The 27,575-nt window shown below is 41.7% G+C and overlaps 1 protein-coding gene across 1 annotated transcript; it reads left to right on the forward strand.

Annotated features, from left to right (window-relative positions):
* Positions 1-1,646: 1,646 nt before the first annotated feature.
* LOC139560115 (probable ATP-dependent DNA helicase HFM1) lies at positions 1,647-27,552 on the forward strand. The gene is made up of 39 exons (XM_071376632.1): positions 1,647-1,953; positions 2,080-2,192; positions 2,429-2,717; positions 3,017-3,285; positions 4,590-4,631; positions 4,747-4,817; positions 4,915-5,047; positions 5,310-5,461; positions 5,807-5,884; positions 6,111-6,266; positions 7,228-7,428; positions 7,532-7,620; positions 7,728-7,771; positions 7,910-8,011; positions 14,224-14,369; positions 16,353-16,447; positions 17,547-17,680; positions 18,071-18,118; positions 18,239-18,319; positions 18,541-18,632; positions 18,804-18,910; positions 19,000-19,047; positions 19,193-19,290; positions 19,396-19,530; positions 19,919-20,004; positions 20,234-20,317; positions 20,527-20,684; positions 23,129-23,232; positions 23,417-23,623; positions 23,747-23,809; positions 23,931-24,055; positions 24,308-24,390; positions 24,506-24,612; positions 24,741-24,830; positions 25,035-25,670; positions 25,780-25,852; positions 26,074-26,179; positions 26,984-27,123; positions 27,249-27,552. Exons 1-39 carry the CDS (start codon positions 1,883-1,885, stop codon positions 27,313-27,315), a joined length of 4,923 nt encoding a protein of 1,640 aa, XP_071232733.1. The 5' UTR covers positions 1,647-1,882; the 3' UTR covers positions 27,316-27,552.
* The last annotated feature ends 23 nt before the right edge of the window (positions 27,553-27,575 follow it).

Consider the following 27,575-nt stretch of genomic DNA (forward strand, 5'->3'; position numbering starts at 1 on the left):
TGAGAGGGAATACAATAACAAAACAATTGCATTAATGCAAATGCACATTTGAATTGCTCAACATTTTTCCAGTTTAGGACTACTAACACATTATATAATTCACAGTGTAATTAATGATTTCAATATACGTCCGTGATCGATCATTGACTTTGTGTCACCGTCATAAGCTTCACCTACAAGAAAAAGTGGTTTGTCCCAGATAGACGGCATGAAAAATCCCGAGTTGATGATCATCTACCTAGTTATCGGTGGAAGATTGGGTGAATGATACTGATAGTCGGCTTTAAATTGAATAACATATAATAAATTGACATGTTAGATGGTAATTTCCATTCGATGTAGATATGCCTTTCTTTCTCTTTTCCTCTGTCTGGATCACCTTGGTGTTTGGGAACACCTTGGGGGTCATACAGTTAGTTACTCCTCAATATAATAGCACAAGATTACTAGCAATCCCGACGAATCTTTTTTCTCGTTTTATTTTTAGATGTAGCAACTTCATAATGCGTACATCCAGACTGTCATATTTTCCATTTAAGTAATTAAAACTACAGCCTGCGATTTTTACATCCATTTATGGACATGGTATAAAGGCCTATAACAATGCCTTATGAGCTTAGTTCAACTGTTTAACACAACCAGAACCCAAAATAAAAGCTTGTTTTACTCCACTGTCTGTAAACAACTGCTGTGTACCTCAAAACATGAGAATGTTGATCATGGTGGATGGCCCTCGCATCCTTAGCGCAGCCTATGAATTTGAAAGTGGTTACAATTCTTCACCCCATTCCTCCGCTGTTTAACAAGACAAGTGGCGGGGCGTAGATTTAATTATTTTTTGAATCCCAGACTGTGGCTTTAATGTTACAGTCAGTTGTGCAGATGTTTCAATCATAATCTTATAGGATATTGAAATACCATATAAATGTTAATGTACCGAATGTGTAGGCTATATCTGACAGCAGGTTGTTTTGAAACCTGTCAGTCGTTTTGGCGTCAAGAGGCAGCCGCAGCGCGCGCACAACAATCAATAAACTGACAATCACCAGCTGGCTAGCTCAAGCCTAGTTTAGCTAGCTAGTTGTCAGATACATAAACGAACTGTCTAGCTAGCTAGCTATAGTACATTATTGAGCGGCTTGATTCTAAATCAATCCTTACAATATATTAATTATAATTACTAGTTAGGCATCGTTTGAGTTCCCCATCAATCATCTGAGCTGGCCTAACTCCCGGACGGAGCGAAGATAGAGCATTGGGAGTCTAGGCTCAAGACTAGTTAGCTAGCCCACACCGAAACAGGTAGACTAAAATGTACTTTACTTAGCTAGCAACCGGAATTATCTTTTTCCACGCCACTAGTCAGTTTGAAATGGAATACGAATTAACATATTCTCATCCGTATGGTCATATTAAACTGTTATTTTGTCAAATAAGTCGCTTACATGAAAGCGAGCGAACTAGCCTGCCTAGCTAGTTAGCTAGCTACCGTTAGCTTGCTAGCTAGGGAACTGTTAGGTCCATTACAAGACTGCCATCTTGCGTTGATCTGATGTAGTTTCTTCAACACATTTTGAAAACAACCTGAGGCCTTAGCACAAAAACTATTTATGGTTTAAAGTACGACGACAATTAGGATATTTTATGAGGTCTAGTCAGGCTACTGATTCAATCCCTCCCAGTTGCTGCAAACCTAGGCAGAACCTATAAAGACTCCTGTTGTGGCAACATCTCCCTGAAATGGCTGTCAGGTGTCTGCTGCATATACCATGATTACGTCTAACCTCTCTGGGATAGGGGGCAGTATTTTCACGTTCGGATGAAAAGCGTGCCCACGTCTAACTTTGTAATTCTACAGATGACTGTTACGTGAACTGACAAGATGTTGGACTCAGAAGAGTGTACTTTGTCCCTGGATAACTTGTTCTTTGAGAGGCCAGTTGTCCACAAAGTGTGAGTTGTCAGAAACAACCTGCATCCCACAGTCATGCCCTCCTAAATGTATAATTAGCTAGGAACTGTGCTCTTGATATGGAGGACGCTTGCTAAAAACTTTTCCTGCCTTGGTCCTGTCTCCAGAAAGCCACTTTGTCAAGAGCAGAGTTCTTGGCAGTTGGAACCCCCTCCATCCCTCTCCCAGATTCCAGCCACTCAGGACATCCAGAAAGAGGCAGAGGATCTTTCATCATTCAGTAAGTTACATTTGAGGTGATTCAATCCTTTTAGTCAATTCAGTCAATACTGTAAGGCCCTGGGCCAGATTCCCGGAGCCAGATTAAGCATAGTCCTAGACTAAAATGCATTTACCATAATTTTTTTCTTTAAGACTAGGCTTAATCTGGGTCTGACACCGGCCCTAGGAGTCAGGATTTTGTTTCAAGTTATGTCAGTCATTACATCATCATGTCTTCTATCATCTCCAATGCAGGTTTCTCTCAGAGGTCCAAGAAATTCATTCCCCCTTTGAAAAGAACAGTCGGAAGTGATGGTTTCATACAAAAGAACACAGATTTTAATCAGATTACCAGTGATGGAGGAAAAGAACCTGAGGGCCAGGGTGGGTGTGCTCTCTGGTCTCAGGAAGACTTCATGAACAAATCCCAGTATTCCACAATGGTCAGCAGAGGTCGAACTGAAAGCCCACAGGAGTCTGGTCATGCGCTGGAGCAGAGACATTTTCCTCTGGACTTAAGCCAAAGTCCACCTGTACGGAGAAGGTAAACCATTCAAATGAAGCTAATGAGTGTGTGTACTTTGCATTCAGAATACATAGTAAATGTCAGTGGCTGTCTTTTTTTTCTCCAATCATGTGTCTTATTCAGCTACTATTGTTTTGCAATGTAATGAGTGTAAAAAAAAAAAATCCCTTTATCGTACATTTGCCAAAGCCTGTCTGAAATGTAATCTTCTTTATCAAAGATATGGCTGTACTAGTTACATCATGATATGTGGGATATTACTGCAAGCACTTATGATCTATCTGCCCATTAATGAAATCATCTCGTTCTCGTTACAGTTTGTTCAAACCTCTTATTGGTCAGGTGCTGAACAGTGGCGCAGACTTGAACACCCGCCACAGCCAGGCAAGACCCAGAGAGCAGCAAACCTTCAACCAGGTTTCCATGGCGACAGAGCCTCGGCTGGCAAGCCAGTCAGCAGCAGGCCCCAGCCCCCTCAGCGGGCTGGGACCGGCTGCAGCCCGGGGACCCCCACCGCATACACCGGTCAAGGGCACCAAGAGGGCTAACGTCCTCCCCATGACACCCCAGCCCCTTCAGATACAAGGTAGTACAGCACAGACAGAAATGATATATATATATATATACCGTTCAAAAGTTTGGGGTCACTTAGAAATGTCCTTGTTTTTGAAAGAAAAGCAATTTTTTTTGTCCATTAAAATAACATCAAATTGATCAGAAACACAGTAGACATTGTTAATGTTGTAAATGACTATTGCTGCTGGAAACGGCTGATTTAAAAAAAAATATATATATATCTACATAGAAACAGACGCCTCACAAGTCCTCAACCCGCAAAACACCGGTCTCAACGTCAACAGTGAAGAGGTGACTCCGGGATGCTGGCCTTCTAAGCAGAGTTGCAAAGAAAAAGCCATATCTCAGACTGGCCAATAAAAATAAAAGATTAAGATGGGCAAAAGAACACAGACACTGGACAGAGGAACTCTGCCTAGAAGACCAGCATCCCGGAGTCGCCTCTTCACTGTTGACGTTGAGACTGGTGTTTTGCGGGTTGAGGACTTGTGAGGCGTCTGTTTCTCAAACTAGACACGCTAATGTACTTGTCCTCTTGCTCAGTTGTGCACCGGGGCCTCCCACTCCTCTTTCTATTCTGGTTAGAGCCAGTTTGCGCTGTTCTGTTAAGGGAGTAGTACACAGCGTTGTACCAGATCTTCAGTTTCTTGGCAATTTCTCGCATGGAATAGCCTTCATTTCTGAGAACAAGAATAGACTGACGAGTTTCAGAAGAAAGGTCTTTGTTTCTGGCCATTTTGAGTCTTTAATTGAAACCACAAATGCTGACGCTCCAGATACTCAACTAGTCTAAAGAAGGTCAGTTTAATTGCTTCTTTAATCAGAACAACAGTTTTCAGCCAGGCTAAAATAATTGCAAAAGGGTTTTCTAATGATCAATTAGCCTTTTAAAATGATAAACTTGGATTAGCTAACACAACGTGCCATTGGAACACAGGAGTGATGGTTGCTGATAATGGGCCTCTGTACGCCTATGTAGATATTCCATAAAAAATCAGCAGTTTCCAGCTACAATAGTAATTTACAACATTAACAATGTCTACACTGTATCTGATCAATTTGATATATATATATATATATAGCTATGATGTGTTGTAGCTGAAGAATGTACTCAGGTTTAATGGTCATGGCAGCAGCTGTCACTGTTCTTGAGGGCTTGATGAGGTGAAACGAGGTGAGCCCTACCCAATGCCCTCTTGGCTGTAATAGCACACAATTACCACTAGGGGTGGCCAATATCTCCCATTTTGACTGGAATTGGTTTGGATATTGAAATATAAATATATTTATACAGATTTATTGTTTTCATATCAGGTACTTCTGGGCCTGGGATACTCCGACCAGTCTCTGAAATCCGTATCCTTTCTCACCCTTAGCCCAAGTAATTACTGCTGAAATACATTAAACTTAACGAAATCTACAAATCTATTTTAGTTGGAATATGTTTGTATACTTAATCAAAGTAACACAGATGCAAAATTCAGATCTGTCTTCAGAGAGTTCCCTTACTTCAACTACGTCCAATCCAAAGCCCTGGACGATGTAAGTGCATCTACACTTTATTCAATCTTCAATCTTCAACCTTTATCATCAAAACAATATCTGTGATTGATTTCTTGGAACAAAATGCTTTTTGCAGGTTCTTTACACAGGAAAGAACGTTGTGGCTTGTGCTCCTACTGGTTCTGGTAAGACAGTGCTCTTTGAGTTGGCCATCATCCGCCTACTGATGGAAACCACAGAGCCCTGGAGAAACGTCAAAGCTGTTTATAGTAAGTAATGTCACATCAGGACCACCCGTTTCTTAGTATCCTTTTAAAAAGCAATAGATTACATGTACTAAGACATCAACAGCCAATCTAAAACACCAAGAACCAGTTAAAGCTACTGTATGGGTTAAGCTAGCTAACATATGTCATTTTTGACCTGATTTACATTCACACTTTCAAAGTGTTCAAAATGTATATGTTGTATTTTAAGTATTTATTAAATGAAAACTGTTTATTAAATTTAATTTAATGTTATTCTCTTCAGTGGCCCCCATCAAAGCTCTATGCAGCCAGCGCTTTGAGGACTGGAGGAAGAAATTCGAGCCTCTGGGCCTGAGCTGCAAGGAGCTGACAGGAGACACAGAGATCGACGACTTCTTTGAGATTCAGGACGCCCATATCATCATGACCACACCTGTAAGTGAAAATGTATCCCAGTGTACATGTCGCATTAAAGCACGTCACTAGCAGCCATTTTGTTTCTGTGTAATATGTAGCAGAATGATGTGGCTGATCCTGTGACCATAGCAACCATCCATTGAAGAACAAGCAGACAGGATTCCCATGTTTGTCATGCAAACAGGGCTTGGGTATACGAGAATAGATACATTTTTGTTTTGAGGGTGCGTGGATGCATTGTGTTATATCAAGATAATTGATTAGAATATTCATTTAAAAAAACAATAACTGACCAACTGTTAATTTAACACTTCATTAACCAGTTCTCGATAAAGCTCAGACACATTTCTCTGTTCCTCCAAGGAAAAATGGGACAGCATGACCAGGAAGTGGAGGGATAACTGCCTGCTGCAGTTGGTCCGGCTTTTCCTTATTGACGAGGTCAGTGGATATGTCTAAGTAGCTACTTCATGGTCTGTTAAAAATTCCCTCAGGTATCACTGCAACCGTAGACTTGGTCAAATAACACTCTGAAACAGCTTGGACAGACTGATTGTGTTCTATTGTTTCTTAATTTGTAATTGTACTTAGTAGTGCATATCTGTCTAGTATTATGTTATGTGTTTCATTGACAACTAAATATACTAAATTTTGGCTCTGTTTCTAGGTGCACGTGGTGAAAGACACTACGCGTGGAGCGACACTAGAGGTGGTGGTGAGCAGGATGAAGGCGGTCCATGCCTACCGTGCAGCAGAGAACCCCCAGGAGGACCTCTCCATGAGATTTGTGGCTGTCTCCGCCACCATTCCCAATATCAAGGATGTAAGTGGCTGAGGGGCCAAGAGGGTGATGGCACACTTTGGTCATATTCTAATACTCTAAAGAGGTTTCCTTCACTATAGTCCTTCTTTCCCTTTCTGATACATGCATCTCCATCAATGGTGGAAAAAGTACCCAACTCTCATACTTGAGTAAAAGTAAAGATACATTAATAGAAAATTACTCAAGTAAAAGACACCCAGTAAAATACTGCTTGAGTAAAAGTCTAAAAGTATTTGGTTGAAAATATATTTAAGTATCAAAAGTAAAAGTATAAATAATTTCAAATTCCTTATTTTAAGCAAACCAGATGGCGCCATTTTTTATTTTTTATTTTATTTTACGGAAAGCCAGGGGCACACTCCAACATTCAGACCTAATTTACAAACAAAGCATGTGTGTTTAGTGAGTCCACAAGATCAGAGGCAGTAGGGATGACCAGGGATGTTTGGTTGATAAGTGAGTGAATTTGACTATTTTCCTGTCCCGAGTACTTTTGGGTGTCAAGGAAAATGTATGAAGTAAAAAGTACAATATTTTCTTAAGGAATGTAGTAAAGTAAAATAATCAAAAATATAAATAGTAAAGTACAGATAGTAGTGCTTTAAAGTATTTTTACTTAAGTACTTTACACCACTGAGGCTGCTGAGGGGAGGACGGCTCATAGCAACGGCTGGAATGGAGTCAATGGAATGGTATCAACCACATGGAAACCATATTTGATACCATTCCATTGACTCCATTCCAGCCATTATTATGAGCTGTCCTTTCCTCAGCCTCCACTGATCTCCATATATTATGTTGTTCTTATCTCTCCCGTCCTGTCTCCTTCAGAAAGAATAAGGGAATAGGGAAGGAGAGGAGGAGGCGTCTTGGAAGTATTGCTATTTACCAATTATCATTAAACAGAGCATTTATTTTAAGAAATTCCCTCTTCACTGTGTTCAATGGTTTGACATGGCAGATAGCAGACTGGCTGTGTGACAACAGAGGCCCTGCTACTTGTCTGGAGATGGATGAGAGTCACAGACCGGTGAAACTGAGGAAAGTAGTGCTGGGTTTCCCCTGCAGCAGCAACCAGACTGAGTTCAAGTTCGACCTGTCACTCAACTACAAGATGGCCAACATCATCCAGACCTACTCGGACCAGAAACCAACCCTTGTTGTGAGGAACTCTCTTTGTGTGTCTGAAATGTAGACATGACCAGCACCATATTTGTAAGTATTGCCATTGTTAATAGCTCACACATGGGATTTTTTTTAAACAGTTTTGCTCAACAAGGAAAGGAGTCCAGCAGTCAGCCTCTGTTCTGGCCAAAGATGCCAGGTTCATCATGAGGATTGAGCACAAACAAAGGTTTGAGCTACTTACCTTTTTATTCTCTACAGATGTACAGGTACTCAATACAAATGTCTTGCTGTTTAGTTAGATCTGATTGAATCGTTGGAATCTTCTGTTTGCAGGTTGATGAAGTATGCAAACTCTCTCCTGGACTCAAAACTCAGAGGTTGGTGGATAATTTAGGGTTAATAATTTATATTCCTTCTCTTCTGTATCATGTAGGCAAACATTTCTCATTGATTTGAATATAACTATTATTGCATTAGAATGTGAAATCACTAGCCCGGCGTTTTCTCTATTCCAGACCTGGTGACGTTTGGGGTTGGTTTCCACCATGCCGGGGTAGACGTGTCAGACAGGAAGGTGATTGAAGAGGCCTTCACCATGGGAGACCTGCCTGTACTGTGTAAGCATTAGGACCTTCACCATGGGAGACCTGCCTGTACTGTGTACACACATCGCAACGAATGTGGATCTAGCGTTCGTCTGCCCGTCGTTCAGCGCGATGCGTTTTACATGCTGACCACGTCGCATGTGCGAGCGCTGCAAAATAAATGTACACATACATGTTATTCAATCATTGCACACACACTGCTCGAGCGTCTGCGTAGCCAGGCGCTAAAATAGAATTTGGTTCTATTTGTGAAACTCAATGCGCTGCAAGTCCTACTTTTTTGTTTTGGTCAACAGTAGGCTTCTTCAATTAAATGCCTGTTGTCATTCAACGAGAGATGACTCGTCCTCATGCACATTTTTTCACTTGAGAAATACTACACCAAACATCCTAGACAGTTGCAAAAATGTCAACATTTATGACAGATTTCTTGAGTTATCTTAGGTTACTTGACTATTTTTAGTAAATACAAATTAAAAGTATTAATTTCAACTGCATCAATCAACCCTTCATCGATTCCCGCTATCTAAATCTACTCATTGATCTTTGTGTCCACAAGAGCATTAGTGAGGTCGGGCACTGATGTTGGGCGATTAGGCCTGGCTCGCAGTTGGCGTTCCAATTCATCACAAAGGTGTTCGTTGAGGTCAGGGCTCTGTGCAGGCCAGTCAAGTTCTTCCACACTGATCTCGACAAACCATTTCTGTATGGACCTCGCTTTGTGCACGGGTGGTATTGTAATGCTGAAACAGGAGAGGGCCTTCCCCAAACTTTTCCCACAAAGTTGGAATCACAGAATCATCTAGAATGTCATTGTATGCTGTAGCGTTAAGATTTCCCTTTACTGGAAGTAAAGTGCCTAGCCTTAACCATGAAAAACAGCCTCAGACCATTATTCCTCCTCATCCAAAATGTACAGTTGGCACTATGCATTGGGGCAGGTAGCATTCTCCTGGCATCGGCCAAACTCAGATTCGTCCGTCGGACTGCCAGATGGTGAACCGTGATTCATCACTCCAGAGAACGCGTCTCCACTGCTCCAGATCTGATGGCGGCGAGCTTTACACCCCTCCAGCCGCCGCTTGAGATTGCGCATGGTGATCTTATGCTTGTGTGCGGCTGCTTGGCAATGGAAACCCATTTCATGAAGCTCCCGATGAACAGTTATTGTGCTGAAGTTGCTTCCAGAGGCAGTTTGGAACTCGGTAGTGAGTGTTGCAACCTAGGACAGACCACTTTGCTGCTGAGCCATTGTTACTCCTTGACGTTTCCAATACACAATAACAGCACTGACAGTTGACAGGGCAGCTCTAGCAGTGCAGAAATTTGAGGAACTGACTTGTTGGAACGGGGGCATCCTATGACGGTGCCACATTGAATGTCAGAGCTCTTCAGTAAGGCCATTCTGCCAATGTTTGTTTATGGAGATTGCATGGCTGTGTGCTCGATTTTATACACCTGTCAGCAACGGGTGTGGCTGAAATAGCCGTATCCCCTAAGTTGAAGGGGTGTCCACATACATATACACTATATATACAAAAAGTATGTACAGTCGTGGCCAAAAGTTTTGAGAATGACACAAATATTAATTTCCACAAAGTTTGCTGCTTCAGTGTCTTTAGATATTTTTGTCAGATGTTACTATGGAATACTGAAGTATAATTACAAGCATTTCATAAGGGTCAAAGGCTTTTATTGACAATTACATGAAGTTGATGCAAAGAGTCAATATTTGCAGTGTTGACCCTTCTTTTTCAAGACCTCTGCAATCCTCACTGGCATGCAGTCAATTAACTTCTGGGCCACATCCTGACTGATGGCAGCCCATTCCTGCATAATCAATGCTTGGAGTTTGTCAGAATTTTGGGTTTTTTGTTTGTCCACTCACCTCTTGAAGCGAGTTCTCAATGGGATTAAGGTCTGGGGAGTTTCCTGGCCATGGACCCAAAATATCGATGTTTTGTTCCCCGAGCCACTTAGTTATCACTTTTGCCTTATGGCAAGGTGCTCCATCATGCTGGAAAACGCATTGTTTGTCACCAAACTGTTTCTGGATGGTTGGTAGAGTTGCTCTCGGAGGATGTGTTGGTACCATTCTTTATTCATGGCTGTGTTCTTAGGCAAAATTGTGAGTGATCCCACTCCCTTGGCTGAGAAGCAACCCCACACATGCATGGTCTCAGGATGCTTTACTGTTGGCATGACACAGGACTGATGGTAGCGCTCACCTTGTCTTCTCCGGACAAGCTTTTTTCCAGATGCCCTAAACAATGGGAAAGGGGATTCATCAGAGAAAATGACTTTACCCCAGTCCTCAGCAGTTCAATCCCTATACCTTTTGCAGAATATCAGTCTGTCCCAGTGAGTCTTTGCCTCACTGTGCGTGCAGATGCACTCACACCTGCCTGTTGCCATTCCTGAGCAAGCTCTGTACTGGTGGTGCCCCGATCCCACAGCTGAATCAACTTTAGGAGACGGTCCTGGCGCTTGCTGGACTTTCTTGGGCGCCCTGAAGCCTTCTTCACAACAATTGAACCGCGCTCCTTGAAGTTCTTGATGATCCGATAAATGGTTGATTTAGGTGCAATCTTACTGGCAGCAATATCCTTGCCTGTGAAACCCTTTTTGTGAAAAGCAATGATGACGGCACGTGTTTCCTTGTAGGTAACCATGACTGACAGAGGAGAACAATGAAGAACAATGATTCAATGATTCCAAGCACCACCCTCCTTTTGAAGCTTCCAGTCTGTTATTCAAACTCAATCAGCATGACAGAGTGATCTCCAGCCTTGTCCTCGTCAACACTCGTCAACACTCACACAGCTGGTCCTTTTGTGGCAGGGCTGAAATGCAGTGGAAATGTTTTTGGGGGATTCAGTTCATTTGCATGGCAAAGAGGGACTTTGCAATTCATCTGATCACTTTTCATAACATTCTGGAGTATACAGTGAGGGAAAAAAGTATTTGATCCCCTGCTGATTTTGTACGTTTGCCCACTGACAAAGAAATGATCAGTCTATAATTTTAATGGTAGGTTTATTTGAACAGTGAGAGACAGAATATCAACAAAAAAATCCAGAAAAACGCATGTCAAAAATGTTATGAATTGATTTGCATTTTAATGAGGGAAATAAGTATTTGACCCCTCTGCAAAACATGACTTAGTACTTGGTGGCAAAACCCTTGTTGGCAATCACAGAGGTCAGACGTTTCTTGTAGTTGGCCACCAGGTTTGCACACATCTCAGGAGGGATTTTGTCCCACTCCTCTTTGCAGATCTTCTTCAAGTCATTAAGGTTTTGAGGCTGACGTTTGGCAACTCGAACCTTCAGCTCCCTCCACAGATTTTCTATGGGATTAAGGTCTGGAGACTGGCTAGGCCACTCCAGGACCTTAATGTGCTTCTTCTTGAGCCACTCCTTTGTTGCCTTGGCCGTGTGTTTTGGGTCATTGTCATGCTGGAATACCCATCCACGACCCATTTTCAATACCCTGGCTGAGGGAAGGAGGTTTTCACCCAAGATTTGACGGTACATGGCCCCGTCCATCGTCCCTTTGATGCGGTGAAGTTGTCCTGTCCCTTTAGCAGAAAAACACCCCCAAAGCATAATGTTTCCACCTCCATGTTTGACGGTGGGGATGGTTTCTTGGGGTCATAGGCAGCATTCCTCCTCCTCCAAACACGGCAAGTTGGGTTGATGCCAAAGAACTCCATTTTGGTCTCATCTGACCACAACACGTTCACCCAGTTGTCCTCTGAATCATTCAGATGTTCATTGGCAAACTTCAGACGGGCATGTATATGTGCTTTCTTGAGCAGGGGGACCTTCCGGGCGCTGCAGGATTTCAGTCCTTCACGGCATAGTGTGTTACCAATTGTTTTCTTGATGACTATGGTCCCAGCTGCCTTGAGATCATTGACAAGATCCTCCTGTGTAGTTCTGGGCTGATTCCTCACCGTTCTCATGATCATTGCAACTCCACGAGGTGAGATCTTGCATGGAGCCCCAGGCTGAGGGAGATTGACAGTTCTTTTGTGTTTCTTCCATTTGCGAATAATCACAGAAACTGTTGTCACCTTCTCACCAAGCTGCTTGGCGATGGTCTTGTAGCCCATTCCAGCCTTGTGTAGGTCTACAATCTTGTCCCTGACATCCTTGGAGAGCTCTTTGGTCTTGGCCATGGTGGAGAGTTTGGAATCTGATTGATTGATTGCTTCTGTGGACAGGTATCTTTTATACAGGTAAGAAACTGAGATTAGGAGCACTCCCTTTAAGAGTGTGCTCCTAATCTCCGTTCGTTACCTGTATGAAAGACACCTGGGAGCCAGAAATCTTTTTGATTGAGAAGGGGTCAAATACTTATTTCCCTCATTAAAATGCAAATCAATTTATAACATTTTTGACATGCATTTTTCTGGATATTTTTGTTGTTATTCTGTCTCTCACTGTTCAAATAAACCTACCATTAAAATTATAGACTGATAATTTCTTTGTCAGTGGGCAAACGTACAAAATCAGCAGGGGATCAAATACTTTTTTCCCTCACTGTATGCAAATTGCCATCATACAAACTGAGGCAGCAGACTTTGAAAATGTATATTTGTCATTCTCAAAACTTTTGGCCACGACTGTATGTCCACATATAGTGTATATGTGGTAAAGTGAAAATCTGAGGCCCTATAGGCTACAGCCAAAGACTGCAGAACACATTTTTGGACAGGATGGATGATTTTTTGTTGTTGCCTGATTTAGATATGTTTCTGCTTATAATTGCCGACATTTTGTAAGGCTATTTGTTAGTCAACTTGGCTATAATTAGATACATGCAGCTTCTCTTCTGTCATTATATGTTGCCCTAGAAGACTAAATAAAGCCTTGCTCAACAGAATAATGTCATAGATCGATAGAATGAATGCTTCAATCTAGCTGACATCGGTAAAGTTTTCTGTCATCTTTCGCAGAGCAAAGACGTTTAGGGACTGTGGAGAAAATACATTAACGCAACAACAAAAAAACACGGGAAAGATTTAATGTGAAAAATGTCCAAATTACATCAGTTTGACCGGTTGTAAGGGGAAATAATGCTGTGAAAACAACCCAAGGTGTTTTTGATAAGATTTCAGTTTCGGCTTCGATGCATATTTAATATGGCTGAAGTACCATCAACTTTTATGATGAAGAGAGCACCTCTACAGATGGTATCTGAGCATTGCATTCTCTCAAGATGCAGAAATAAATTTATCATATTTCTTCACATTTTGCCTACATTTAGTGCTTCATTTTGTTTTTTCATTTTGTTTTTGCCTCTGTGGATTGAAGTTAACTTTTTCTGCTCGTTCCCAAAAGCATTATTTGGCTGTGTAGGCTATTTAGCGCGTGTACAGTTAGGCCCTAAAGCTTATGTACTAATACCTGGTAGCCTAAAATAATGAAAGACAAACCTCAATGTAACCTATATAAATTGCACAAGAATAATAGATTCACAAATTTTCCAATGTATTGTTTATTTTTATTCAACCTGCCCCAGGCACAGCTCATCACCCGTCTAACACCATCCCTACCGTGAAGCATGGTGGTGGTGGCAGCATCATGCTATGGGGATGCTTTTCAGCGGCAGGGACAGGGAGACTGGTAAGGATAGAGGGAACAATGAATGGAGCCAAATACAGGCAAATCCTTGATGAGAACCTGTATCAGAGTGCAAACGACCATGGACTGGGGCACATATTTACGTTCCAAGAGGGACAATGACCCCAAGCATACAGCCAAAGGAATGCTGGAATGGCTTCAGAACAAGAATGTGAAAGTACTTGAGTGGCCCAGCCAATGCCCAGACTTGAATCCCATTTGAAAATCTGTGCAAAGACTTGAATGTTGCTGTTCACCGCCGCTCCCCATCTAACTTAACAGAGCTTGAGAAAGTCTGCAAGGAAGAATGTGCAAAGCTGATACAGACATACCCACTACCACTCAAAGCTGTAATCGCCACCAAAGGTGCTTCTACAAAGTATTGACTTGGGGGTGTGAACACTTATGTAAATGAGATATTTCTGTATTTCATTTTCAATAAATGTGCACAAATAAACGTGTTTTTACTTGTCATTATGGGGTATTGTGTGTAGATGTGTGAGAGGGGATTTAAAAATAATTTTAAAATAATTTTGAATTCAGGCTGTCAAGGGATATGAATACTTTCTGAAGGCAGTGTATGTGGTTTCTTAGTTACAACCAGTACTCTGGCGATGGGGGTGAACCTGCCAGCCCACCTGGTGGTGATCAAGTCCACCATGCACTACATCGGGGGCGCCTGCAAGGAGTACAGCGACGCCGACATGCTGCAGATGATTGGCCGAGCAGGCCGGCCACAGGTACAGATTACAGACACGCCCTCTAGTCCCAGCATCCTTAGCACCACAGGGTACAAATCATAGTCCAAAACCAGCTCCTATTTTTATATTTTACCTTTATTTAACTAGGCAAGTCAGTTAAGAACAAATTCTTATTTACAATGATGGCCTACGAACAGTGGGTTAACTGCCTTGTTCAGGGGTAGAACGACAAATGTTTACCTTGTCAGCTCGATCTAGCAACCTTTCGGTTACTGGCCAATGCTCTAACCACTAGGCTACCTGCCGCCCCAGCGGGCAAAATTTGTTGCCCGCTATGCAGCGGGAAAAACGAGTTGAAATTAGGTAATTACAAAGTGTTCTATTCATTATGACGTTTCCACTAGTTTTGCCTGATTTGTAGCCAGTGCCCATTCTGTGTTTTCAAATCTGAATGCATTGGATAAGAAAATGAGCCATAGTTTTTTCACAATATACAGTGCCTTGCAAAAGTATTCAGACCACTTGGATTTCTTCACATTTTATTGTGTTACAAAGTGGGATTAAAATTGAGTTGTCATTTTTTTGTCAACAATCTACACAAAATACACTGTCAAAGTGGAAGAAAAATGTATAACTACAATATAGCCGTTGCATAAGTATTCAGCTCCCTGAGTCTATACACATTAGAAACACATTTGGCATCGATTACAGCTGTGAGTCTTCATTGCTAAGTCTCTAAGAGCTTTGCACACCTGGATTGTGCAATATTTGCCCGTTATTCTTTTAAAATTCTTCAAGCTCTGTCAAGGTGTTGGGGGATCATGGCTAGACAGCAAGTTTTGCCATACATTTTCAAGCAGATTTAAGTAAAAACTTTAACTTGGCCACTCAAAAACATTCACTGTCTTCTTGATAAGCAACTCCCGTGTAGATTTGGCCTTATGTTGTAGGTTATTGTCCTGCTGAAAGGTGAATTCCTCTCCCAGTTTCTGGTGTAAAGCAAAACACCAGTCTCAACGTCAACAGTGAAGAGGCGACTCCGGGACGCTGGCCTTCTAGACAGAGTTGCAAAGAAAAAGCCATATCTCAGACTGGCCAATAAAAATAAAAGATTAATATGGGCAAAAGAACACAGACACTGGACAGAGGAACTCTTCACTGTTGACGTTGAGACTGGTGTTTTGTGGGTACTATTTAATGAAGCTGCCAGTTGAGAACTTGTGAGGCGTCTGTTTCTCAAACTAGACACTCTAATTAATGTGCTTGTCCTCTTGCTCAGTTGTGCACCGGGGCCTCCCACTCCTCTTTCTATTCTGGTTAGAGCCAGTTTGCGTTGTTCTGTTAAGGGAGTAGTACACAGCGTTGTATGAGATCTTCAGTTTCTTGACAATTTCTCACATGGAATAGTCTTCATTAATCAGAACAAGAATAGACTGATGAGTTTCAGAAGAAAGGTATTTGTTTCTGGCCATTTTGAGCCTGTAATCGAACCCACAAATGCTGATGCTCCAGATACTCAACTAGTCTAAAGAAGGCCAGTTTTATTGCTTCTTTAATCTGAACAACAGTTTTCAGCTGTGTTAACATAATTGCAAAAGGGTTTTCTAATGATCAATTAGCCTTTGAAAATGATAAACTAATGTAGATATTCCATTAAAAATCAGCCGTTTCCAGCTACAATAGTCATTTACATCATTAACAACGTCTGCACTGTATTTCTGATCAATTTGATGTTATTTTAATGGACAATAAAAATAGCTTTTCTTTCAAAAACAAGGACATTTCTAAGTGACCCAAACATTTTGAACAGTAGTGTAAATGTTTTCTTCCACTTTTACATTACAGAGTATTTTGTGTAGATTGTTGACAAAAATGACAATTAAATCGATTTTAATCCCACTTTGTAACCAAGGGGTCTAAATACTTTTGCAAGGCACTGTATCCATGGCAGCAGTGTCACTGAAAGTGGACGGTCCATTGATTTGATGTAAGGCTTTGACTCTGAATTATTTTCCTCTCCAGTTTGATACGTCAGCAACCGCAGTGATCATGACCAAGACTCACACCAAAGACAAGTACATGCAGTTCATGAATGGGGCAGAAATTATTGAGAGCAGGTATAGTGATGGGTTACTTCTACAGTCGTGGCCAAAAGTTTTGAGAATGACACAAATATACATTTTCACAAATCATCAGGGACAGACTGATATTCTGCAAAAGGTATAGGGATTGGACTGCTGAGGACTGGGGTAAAGTCATTTTCTCTGATGAATCCCCTTTCCCGTTGTTTAGGGCATCTGGAAAAAAGCTTGTCCGGAGAAGACAAGGTGAGCGCTACCATCAGTCCTGTGTCATGCCAACAGTAAAGCATCCTGAGACCATTCATGTGTGGGGTTGCTTCTCAGCCAAGGGAGTGGGATCACTCACAATTTTGCCTAAGAACACAGCCATGAATAAAGAATGGTACCAACACATCCTCCGAGAGCAACTTCTCCCAGCCATCCAGGAACAGTTTGGTGACGAACAATGCCTTTTCCAGCATGATGGAGCACCTTGCCATAAGGCAAAAGTGATAACTAAGTGGCTCGGGGAACAAAACATCGATATTTTGGGTCCATGGCCAGGAAACTCCCCAGACCTTAATCCCATTGAGAACTTGTGGTCAATCCTCAAGAGGCAGGTGGACAACCAAAAACCCACAAATTCTGACAAACTCCAAGCATTGATTATGCAAGAATGGGCTGCCATCAGTCAGGATGTGGCCCAGAAGTTAATTGACAGCATGCCAGTGCGGATTGCAGAGGTCTTGAAAAAGAAGGGTCAACACTGCAAATATTGACTCTTTGCATCAACTTCATGTAATTGTCAATAAAAGCCTTTGACACTTATGAAATGCTTGTAATTTTACTTTAGTATTCCATAGTAACATCTGACAAAAATATCTAAAGACACGGAAGCAGCAAACTTTGTGGAAATTAATATTTGTGTCATTCTCAAAACTTTTGGCCACGACTGTACAGCGTCAATCAAAGTTCCTCAACTCTTGTTTCAGAGTGTAGCTTATATGATTTGGTTTTACATTAATTTGTATGATACAGTATATTGTGATGATGATTGTTTGACTACATAGACCGGTACATTTCTTTAAATCTCTGTTTGATTTCATACACTTTGTGGTTCACATTGAGGTTGAAGTATTTTTGTCCTCCTCCTCAGCCTGCACACCCACCTTGTGGAGCACCTGAACGCTGAGATCGTCCTCCACACCATCTCAGACGTCAACATGGCCCTGGACTGGATCCGCTCCACCTTCCTCTACATCAGAGCACTGAAGAACCCCAAACACTACGGTAAGTACACACAGACTGGACATCACCCAGTCATTATTAGAATTAGCCAGCATCGTTAGCATGGATGCTAGTCTATTTCTGCACCAGTCAGCTACATCGTTAGCATGGATGCTCGGCTATTTCAGTATGAACGAGTTAGCCTAGCACCCATGCTAACAATCTATTTCAATATTAACCAGTTAGCCTAGCACCCATGCTAACAATATATTTCAGCAGTAGTCAGCAGTTAGATTGTTAACATGGATGCTAGCTTATTATAGTACAGTTAATAGCATGTACTTAGAATATCTCACTACATCCTTACAACACTTTCTCAAACGTCATAAATGTCACAGACATACATTGGCACATCATACGTGAGAAAACAACTGTCCATACTTTTTGTTGAAGGTTTTTCCACCGACTTGGACCGATGTGGGATCGAAGCCAAATTGCAAGGTGTGGCATTCCTGTGTTTTCTTTGTTAATATGGACTTCGTATCTGAAAACACAGAACATCTCTATCATGTGTTTGTGAGTAACTAACTGTATTATGTCTCTCCATACTCTCTGCTCCAGAGCTCTGTCTGAAGAACCTGAACTCCCTGGCCTCCATTGGTCTGGTCTCCATGGATGAGGATGTCAACATCAAAGCTACAGGTTGAGAGAGGCAACCCATTTTGGTTTTTGCGTGGCTACTATGGCCTTTTACTGTTTGTTTCATTAGTTATAATCAGAAGTGTACAACAACTAACAAACCCTGTACATGTTTGGTGTTATTCAATACAGATATCTCCTACATTTGCTTTCCAGCATCGAAAAGCCGTTGTACTCAAGTCTGTTCTCTTCTTGACATGTGTAATTGTGCTCATCCCCTACAGAGGGAGGCAGGTTGATGGCCAGGTACTGTGTGGCGTTTGACACCATGACGCAGTTCAGCAAGGTGACTGGCACTGAGACCTTACCTGAGCTGGTAGGTATACAGTAATAGGGTAACACTGTAGCATGTCTCATATGCACATGCACTGTTTTTATTGAGTTTCTGTATTGTGTTGTTTGTTACATAGGAAATTAGAATAGATGAGTTGAGTAGATTTTGTATTGAGAATCCCACTGAGATGGAAGCTGGCTCTTCTTCACACAGATAGAATTGATGGCGAAGGGCAGAGAGTTCACTGACGTGCAGCTGAGAGTCAACGAGAAGAGAACCCTGAACACGTTGAACAAGGACAAGAACAGGATCACCATCAGGTTAGAGTACAATCCAATGATACATTGTAAGAAGAGGTGAAGTGACATACAAAAAATTTAAATGCTCATATCTGGGCTTTTTTCTCCAGGTATCCCATGGAGGGAAAGATTAAAAACAATGAGATGAAGGTGAACTGGTAAGTCAAGCAGTGGCCCGTACAGTGTACCAACATGAGAAGATGGAGGATGACATTGACGCCACCATGTATTCTCTTTGGGTGAATCTCAAAAGTATTTTCTTGAACTTCATCTCTTTCCCACTATACCCGTCTTCCACCTCAGCTTGATTCAGGCCCAGTTTGGCTCCATTCCAATCCAAGAGTTTGGACTCACACAAGACACCGGTAGAATCTTCCGGAATGGAGTCCGAATCAGCAGATGTAAGTCATCAATCACTTAAAATTTTGATAGTAGAAGATGATTTGCATTGAGCTTCCTTTGAAAAAACACTCTTTGATCCAAGATGTGTTTTGATTACGAACCAGGTTTGGCAGAGTTTCTAAACCAGCGCTCCAAGACAGGCTTCTCTGCTCTGCTCAACTCCCTGATACTGGCCAAGTGCTTCAGTGCCAAGCTGTGGGAGAACTCTCCTTACGTCTCAAAGCAGCTGGAGAAAATAGGTAGGAAGACATTGAAACATGTCAAAAAATACTGTCAATGCTTGTTGAAAATGTGTAGTTAATGGTTACTATGCTGTTACTGTGTTCAGATACCCTTTTTAAGAAATCCATTGACCAACTGATTTATTCCTAGACAAATTAAAGTTGTACAGTTGCTGTGAGCATATAAATATAGTGGTCCCGTGTGGCTCAGTTGGTCGAGCATGGTGCTTGTAACGCCAAGGTTGTAGGTTCAATTCCCGCTGGGGACCAGTATGAAAATGTATGCACTCACTACTAAGTCTGCTAAATTAGAATTGTAATAATGAGGCTGATTTTAAAATTATGAGATTCTATTTATAATATAATTATATTTGTCTGTAACGGCACAAATGACTATCTGTTCCAGGGTTGACTCTTTCAGCCGCCATGGTGAACGCTGGGCTCACCACCTTCAATAAGATAGAGAAGACCAATGCCAGGGAACTGGAGCTGGTGAGCATTCAGCCTCTATAGATGACTATAACAAACAAAGTAATTCATTTAAACACCCTGTTGTTTCAATTTCTCCATGGTTTATTGACATACCCACTGAAACAAAAATGCCGTTTCATGGCATTCAATTAAATCAGTCTGTCAAATGTTATTCATAAAGCCCCTTTCTACGTCAAGAGTCATCACAAAGTGCTTTCACATACAATAAATGCACATATTTGCTGTCTAGATCGTCAACAGACATCCTCCATTCGGAAACCAAATCAGAGAGGCTATCATAAATCTACCCAAGTATGAAGTTTGTTTGGAGCAGGTAAAAACCTTTGCTTTGGTTGAATTTTTGTTAGAACGGAAAAGGTGATCAAGATTAATCATTGTAGCGATATTTGGTATCGGGTCATAACAGAATTCTTTCCACACTTATATCATTTAATATTACGGCTGAGTATCTTTTCAATTACTGATCAATTAATACATCTCCCCAACAACCTTTGATTTCATTTTTTATTTCTCACGTTTTAGCTTCCAAGGTACAACGTCGCCACCGCAGAGATTGTCGTGACTGTGAACATGAAGAACCACGAACAGCTGCTATCAAAGAGAACTGCTCCTGACCACCACTATGTCACCATGATTATCGGGGACTGTGACAACAACGTGGTCTTCCTGCAAAAACTCACGTAAGATAAGGAGGACTGACATTTCGAGTCACACACAGACACACACACAGACTGATACATGCATAGAGACACACTTTATCTAAAGCTTGCCGGTAGAGACAACTTGTTAAAAGCGTATTGTAAGATGTTTTAAAGGTTCATACATGATAACAAGTTATAAAGCATTATACCTGCAGGCAGGGTTCCCCAACGGGCCGAAATTGGCCCGTGGGGTGTTTTATTTATATAAAAAAAATACTAATATTCATTCAAGGGTTTTTCTTTATTTTTACTATTTTCTACATTGTAGAATAATGGTGAAGACATCAAAACTATGAAATAACACATATGGAATCATGCAGTAACCAAAAAAGTGTTAAACAAATCAAAATATATTTTATATTTGAGATTCTTCAAAGTAGCCACCTTTTGCCTTGATGACAGCTTTGCACACTTTTGGCATTCTCTCAACCAGCTTCATGAGGTAGTCACCTGGAATGCATTTCAATTAACAGGTGTGCCTTGTTAAATAGTTGAATTTATTTCCTTCTTGATGTGTTTGAGCCAGTCAGTTGTGTTGTGACAAGGTAGGGGTGGTATACAGAAGATGGCCCTATTTGGTAAAAGGCCAAGTCCATATTATGGCAAGAACAGCTGAAATAAGCAAAGAGAAACGACAGTCCATCATTACTTTAAGACATGAAGGTCAGTCAATCCGGAAAATGTCAAGAACTTTGAAAGTTTCTTCAAGTGCAGTCGCAAAAACCATCAAGCGCTATGATGAAACTGGCTCTCATGAGGACCGCCACAGAAAAGGAAGACCCAGAGGTACCTCTGCTGCAGAGGATAAGTTCATTAGAGTTACCAGCCTCAGAAATTGCTGCCCAAATAAATGCTTCACAGAGTTCAAGTAACAGACACATCTCAACATCAACTGTTCAGAGGAGACTGCGTGAATCAGGCCTTCATGGTCGAATTGCTGAAAAGAAACCACTACTAAAGGACACCAATAACAAGAAGAGAGACCGGTGGAAATCTGTCCTTTGGTCTGAGGAGTCCAAATTTTAGATTTTTGGTTCCAACCGCCGTGTCTTTGTGAGATGCAGAGTAGGTAAATGGATGATCTCTGCATGTGTGGTTCCCACCGTGAAGCATGGAGGAGATGGTGTCATGGTGCTTTGCTAGTGACACTGTCTATGGTTTATTTAGAATTCAAGGCACACTTAACCAGCATGGCTACCACAGCATTCTGCAGCGATACGCCATCCCATCTGGTTTGTGCTTAGTGGGACTATCATTAGTTTTTCAACAGGACAATGACCCAACACACCTCCAGGCTGTGTAAGGGCTATTTGACCAAGAAGAAGAGTGAGGGAGTGCTGCATCAGATGACCTGGCCTCCACAATCACCTGACCTCAACCCAATTGATATGGTTTGGGATGAGTTGGACCACAGAGTGAAGGAAAAGCAGCCAACAAGTGCTCAGCGTATGTAGGAACTCCTTCAAGCCTGTTGGAAAAGCATTCCAGGTGAAGCTGGTTGAGAGAAAGTGTGCAAAGCTGTCATCAAGGCAAAGGTTGGTTACTTTGAAGAATCTCAAATATAAAATACATTTTGATTTGTTTAATACTTTTTTGGTTACTAAATGATTTCATATGTGTTATTTCATAGTTTTGATGTCTTCACTATTATTCTACAAAGTAGAAAATAGTTTTAAAAAAAAAAATAAGAAAAACCCTTGAATGAGTAGGTGTGTCCAACCTTTGACTGGTACTGTATATTAATATCTGTTAATTTTGTTGTGAGTTTTCACTGTAAAAACACCAAGAAATAGCTACAAGTGGTTTTAATTTAAGAAATCCTTTCCAGGTATTCCCACCCATAATAGTGAGACACGTGATCTTATACAAATGTAAACAAGGTTTGAAATGATTATGTTTTAATCAAACATATCTGTTTGGGATTCTTGCAGTCAATTTGCGGTCTAAAAATTATTTGTAATTATAAACTGGGTGGTTCGAGGCCTGCCTGAATGTTGATTGGCTGACAGCCGTGGTATATCAGACCGTATACCACGGGTATGACAAAACAGTTATTTTTACTGCTAATTTTGTTGGTAACCAGGTTATAATAGCAACAAGGCACCTCAGAGGTTTGTGGTATATGGTCAATATACCACGGCAAAGGGCTGTATCCAGGCACTCTGCGTTGCCGCGGTATATTGGCCATATACCACACCCCCTTTGGGCCTTATTGCTTAATTATGTTCTGGACCCTTGACCATCCGCTAGAGAAAGAAAATCGTCCCGCGGCTGAATCTAGTTGATGATTCCTGCCTGCAGGCTTTAGGTAAAGTGTTACCGTCATACACTCAGACAGGGAAAACAGTGAAAGAAAGAGAGCAAGACCAAGAAAGGGGAAAGAGTGATGAAATGGAGAGTGACTGTGTTGTGTGTTCGTCCAGAGACTTGATGCTGTTGAAGTCGGGAAGCTGGTCAAAGAAGATCGAAGTGGCGAAAGCCTCCAAAGGAGAGGAGATCAATGTGAATCTGGTCAGCTCAGAATACGGTCAGGCAGCTAACTATCAGGACATTTTTCTCTCACTTTTATTATAGATTTGTGTTCAAATACATTTCTACAAACTGCTTCAAACTTGTAAAAGGCAGTTTAAGTAGAGTGGAATTGTTTAATTGAGATTTATGAAAAGTAAGAATATATTCTATTAACTACATTGAGATCTTCCTCTCTTCAGTGGGGTTGGACATTCAACAGAAGTTTAGTCCCTTCTTCTCTGGACCGAAGAGGTACGGAGCTGAATCACTCACACCTGAGCAACATAACACTGTGCAGCAAGCACAGGCTAATGCTCAGAGATCACAGGGTGCAACACAGAGAACACAGCCAACAGCTCAGCAAACACAGAAGAGAAACTCCACATCCACATGTGCCACAGAAAAGGGTAGACTTATATTCAATACCTTTTGTATACTTTGAGCTATTGCTAAGTTGTACTTGCGGACTCACAAGGACTGTTATTGTTTTTTTAACCCAACTTCCGTTATCTTTTTTTCCTCACAATCAGATCCAGGCAAAAGACAATGTAACCACTTATGCAAAAACAAGGATCAATGTGGCCACGACTGCTGTGAGTCAAGTTTTTTTGTCCTCAAACTCTCCATTGCTCAATTGACACTTAGAATCATTCAAATTCTTTATTCACAAATGATTACATTGTTTTTTTCAATTTCCTCCTATCCATTTCCCAGGTAAAAATGGAGGGCTGGGGATTCTGAAAAGGCAGATGAATCAGCATTCGAGTTTCACCTCCTACCTCCAAGACCTGAAGACCAGGAGTGACACACTGACGGAGACTCCAGTCAAACGCCTCAAGGTGGGAGAACAACTGACAACAGCTGCAGCAGTTGTTTAAAATATAACCCCTTTGGGCTAAAATTCTAATTTGAGAGAGAGAGTGAGAGGCTTAAAACAAAATACTTATTCATACTGTCACATAAATCATGCATTGAAGTTAAAGGACAAGTGACACGTGTTTCATGATCATTAGCTGATTTGTCATCGACTAACTGAACGAGGAACTTTTACCCGAATTAATGTTTCATCTGCCTGTTGCTGGTTCCTTTAGATGAAAATGAATGGCGGGATGGGAGCTGCGAACATGCAGCAGTTCTCTTATTCGCCTAAGCCAATCCTACCTGCTTCTTCCAGGTACGTACCCTCCTTTACCCAAAACATAGACGCAGTTAATTAGCTTGGAGTAAATTGATTACTAATTCAAACTGTATATGACACATTCCAAATCTTTTCTTAACTTGTTTTGAAGGTATGAAGGTAACCAGTATGGCGCTTTGGCAAGACCACAGAGTGTAGATTCAGCTGAGGACTTTGCAACACCCCAAGAGATGGCTCATGTTGTGACCTATGGCCATGGTATGTTTAGTATCGAAATGCTTCTAGAGGCTTCTAACTCCATTCACCTTCAATACAGCATTGTGGTAGTGAAATGGTGCTAAATGGACACTTGAGAGGAGTAACTGAACATATGTGTGTCTCTACAGAGTATAATGACTACCTGGAAGACATATCTCAGACAACGGGAGATTTGGAACCACTACCTGTTCAACTTCAAACCCTTACGGAGTCACAAAGTAGGACGTCTCAGTTACAAAAAAATCCTATGTCTTGTTGTTTTTTAAACTGTTATATCCCACAATTCCGTGAAATAGACCTATTGTAGATTCAATCAAATTTACACACAGATTATTTTCTAGTAGACTACTTCCTTCGAATTTACTGCAAACAGACAATAACGTGTTCTCACAGTCATAACCCATCCATATTTTTGTTTTAAGGCACTTCAATGTGGAGGAAGCCCAATGCCTACATTGGAAGATCCCTCAGCCACAGCACCCCCCAAAGCACCCCGCAAAGCAAGAGCAGGAGTTACCCTCAGAGCCACAGCACCCCCCAGAGCCAGAGCAGGGGTTACCCTCAGAGCCACAGCACCCCCCAGAGCCAGAGCAGGAGTTACCCTCAGAGCCACAGCACCCCCCAGAGCCAGAGCAGGGGTTACCCTCAGAGCCACAGCACCCCCCAGAGCCAGAGCAGGGGTTACCCTCAGAGCCACAGCACCCACCAGAGCAGGGGTTACCCTCAGAGCCACAGCACCCCCCAGAGCCAGAGCAGGGGTTACCCTCAGAGCCAGAGCAGGGGTTACCCTCAGAACCACAGCACCCCCCAAAGCAGGAGTTACCCTCCGAGTCAAAGCACCGCCCAAACCCAGAGCAGGTCTTTTTCTCAGAGTTCCATTGTAGACTTGACCGACGACAGTGGTTTTTTCTCATCGTCAATCACCCCCAGCGTGACCTTTGACCTGGGAGACGAGTGGGACGATTTTGAGGACGACAACTTGGTGCACGCCAACGAGAAGCCATGCACCACTGTTGCTAAAACTAAAAGGGTGGACCTGGACTGTGATAGGCCAAAAGGTATTCTAAGAGGGAGCCATTTTTTAACATATTAACATAACATAATTTTTTTGTTCATGCTTTTTCAGTGGGGCAAATGATTTAATAGTTAAATGTATTGATGTTTCAGGAAACTTCACACCACTACCATCCACTTGTTTACCTCCCAAACCCCGCTTCACTACATCCAATTCCCCACTCAGGTGAGCTCAGCTCGTAACAAACTAGGACTTCACAGTTCCACAAGCTGTCAAACCCCTGTCATTTCACTGAATGAAATATCTATAGTCTATCCCAGCGGGCAAAACTGGTTTCTGGTTGAAGAGACGTCAGTAGGAAGGAACTTGGTACTGTTGCAAATACTTGATAAATGTGACCCTGAGCAATTGATTATCAATGTTATGTAATGATTTGTGTGTCTCAGGTCGACCTCCCCAGTTGTTTCTCAGATACCAGTTACTACTCTCCCTGTCAGACCACACAACCCCCAGGCTAATGCTAGCTGGAGCCACTCTGACAACAAGGCCACAGTGAGTTACTATCTACCCATAGTATCAGTTGACTTGATCTCAATGCTGGATCTGAGGTCAACATGAAACTGACAGCAGACAAAGCCAAGGCTTCTGTTCTTATATACAGTCAGTGTCCAGTTTATTAGGTACACCACCCTGTTCACAAAAATTGTTTATGAGAGGTCGAAGGAGAATGGCAAGAATCAGCAAATAACGGCGTAGTACAACAGTGGTGTGCAGAACGGCATCTTGGAACACATAACTCGGCCCTACTTGTCACAGATGGGCTATTGCAGCAGACAACCACACCGGGTCACACTCCTATCAGCTAAAAATAAGAAGAAGCGGCTCAAGTGGGCACATGATCACCAACACTGGACAATTGACGAGTGGAAAAACATTGCCTGGTCCGACGAATCCTGGTTCTTGTTGCGTCGTGCTGATGGCAAAGTCAGGATTTGGCGTAAGCAGCATGAGTCCATGGACCCATCCTGCCCAATGGTGTAATAGTGCGGGGAATGTTTTCCTGGCACACCTTCAGTCCCTTGATACCAATTGAGCGAAGTTTGAACGCAATACCTTGTAGAATCCATGTCCTAAAGAATTCAGTCTGTTCTGGAGTAAAAGAGGGGTCCGACCCAGTACTAGATGGGTGTACCTAATAAACTGGCCACTGAGTGTCGAATGAAAAGTTACCTTTTATCATACAATTCACATGCTTTGAAATCAAAGATAGCAATGTTATGTTTTAGGTTTAGCAGCCCATTTGTTTCAGTACACATTTGAAAAGTAGTCTGAAACATACATCTTTGCCCTCTGCAGAGGACATTCAGTGAACCCCCCATGAAGGCACCACCCTCCTTCCCAAAACAGACTGACACTAGCTTGCCCACCCTGGGAGAACGGTTTGATTTCTTCTCAAAGACGACTACCCCTAACAATGACAATGTGACTGGCAAAAGGTAAGGAGGGACTAAAGAGAAAACATACTTCATTTTCTTAACTTTTTTCATACATACTAATTGAAATCCTGATTATGAATTAACTTTATATCATTGACAGACAGCATTAATCTTCATCATTGCAGGCTCCAGGGAGAGGATTACAGCAAGGAAGTGGAGGCATTCATGGGGATATTTGATGGACTATTTTAGTAGTGTTTATAGTTTTATGGACTGGTTCCATGATAATGTTTCATGGTGATTTGTCATGTTATTGTGTATGTATTTTTTTTAAACTGTTATTTATACTGTTTGTTGTTTGAGATTCACTGTTAGATTTACTGTTGGTCCTATTTGAAAATGTTTATCTAGGAGTATGAACTTTCAACATTAGCAGGATTCCAAAAAATGTATATTTCTATGTACTTCATTAAATTAACACAATATTTATTCAGAGGAAGTCTGAGGGTGTA

This window comes from Salvelinus alpinus, chromosome 30 (genome assembly GCF_045679555.1).
Source record: "Salvelinus alpinus chromosome 30, SLU_Salpinus.1, whole genome shotgun sequence".
In the NCBI taxonomy this organism is placed as follows: domain Eukaryota; kingdom Metazoa; phylum Chordata; class Actinopteri; order Salmoniformes; family Salmonidae; genus Salvelinus; species Salvelinus alpinus.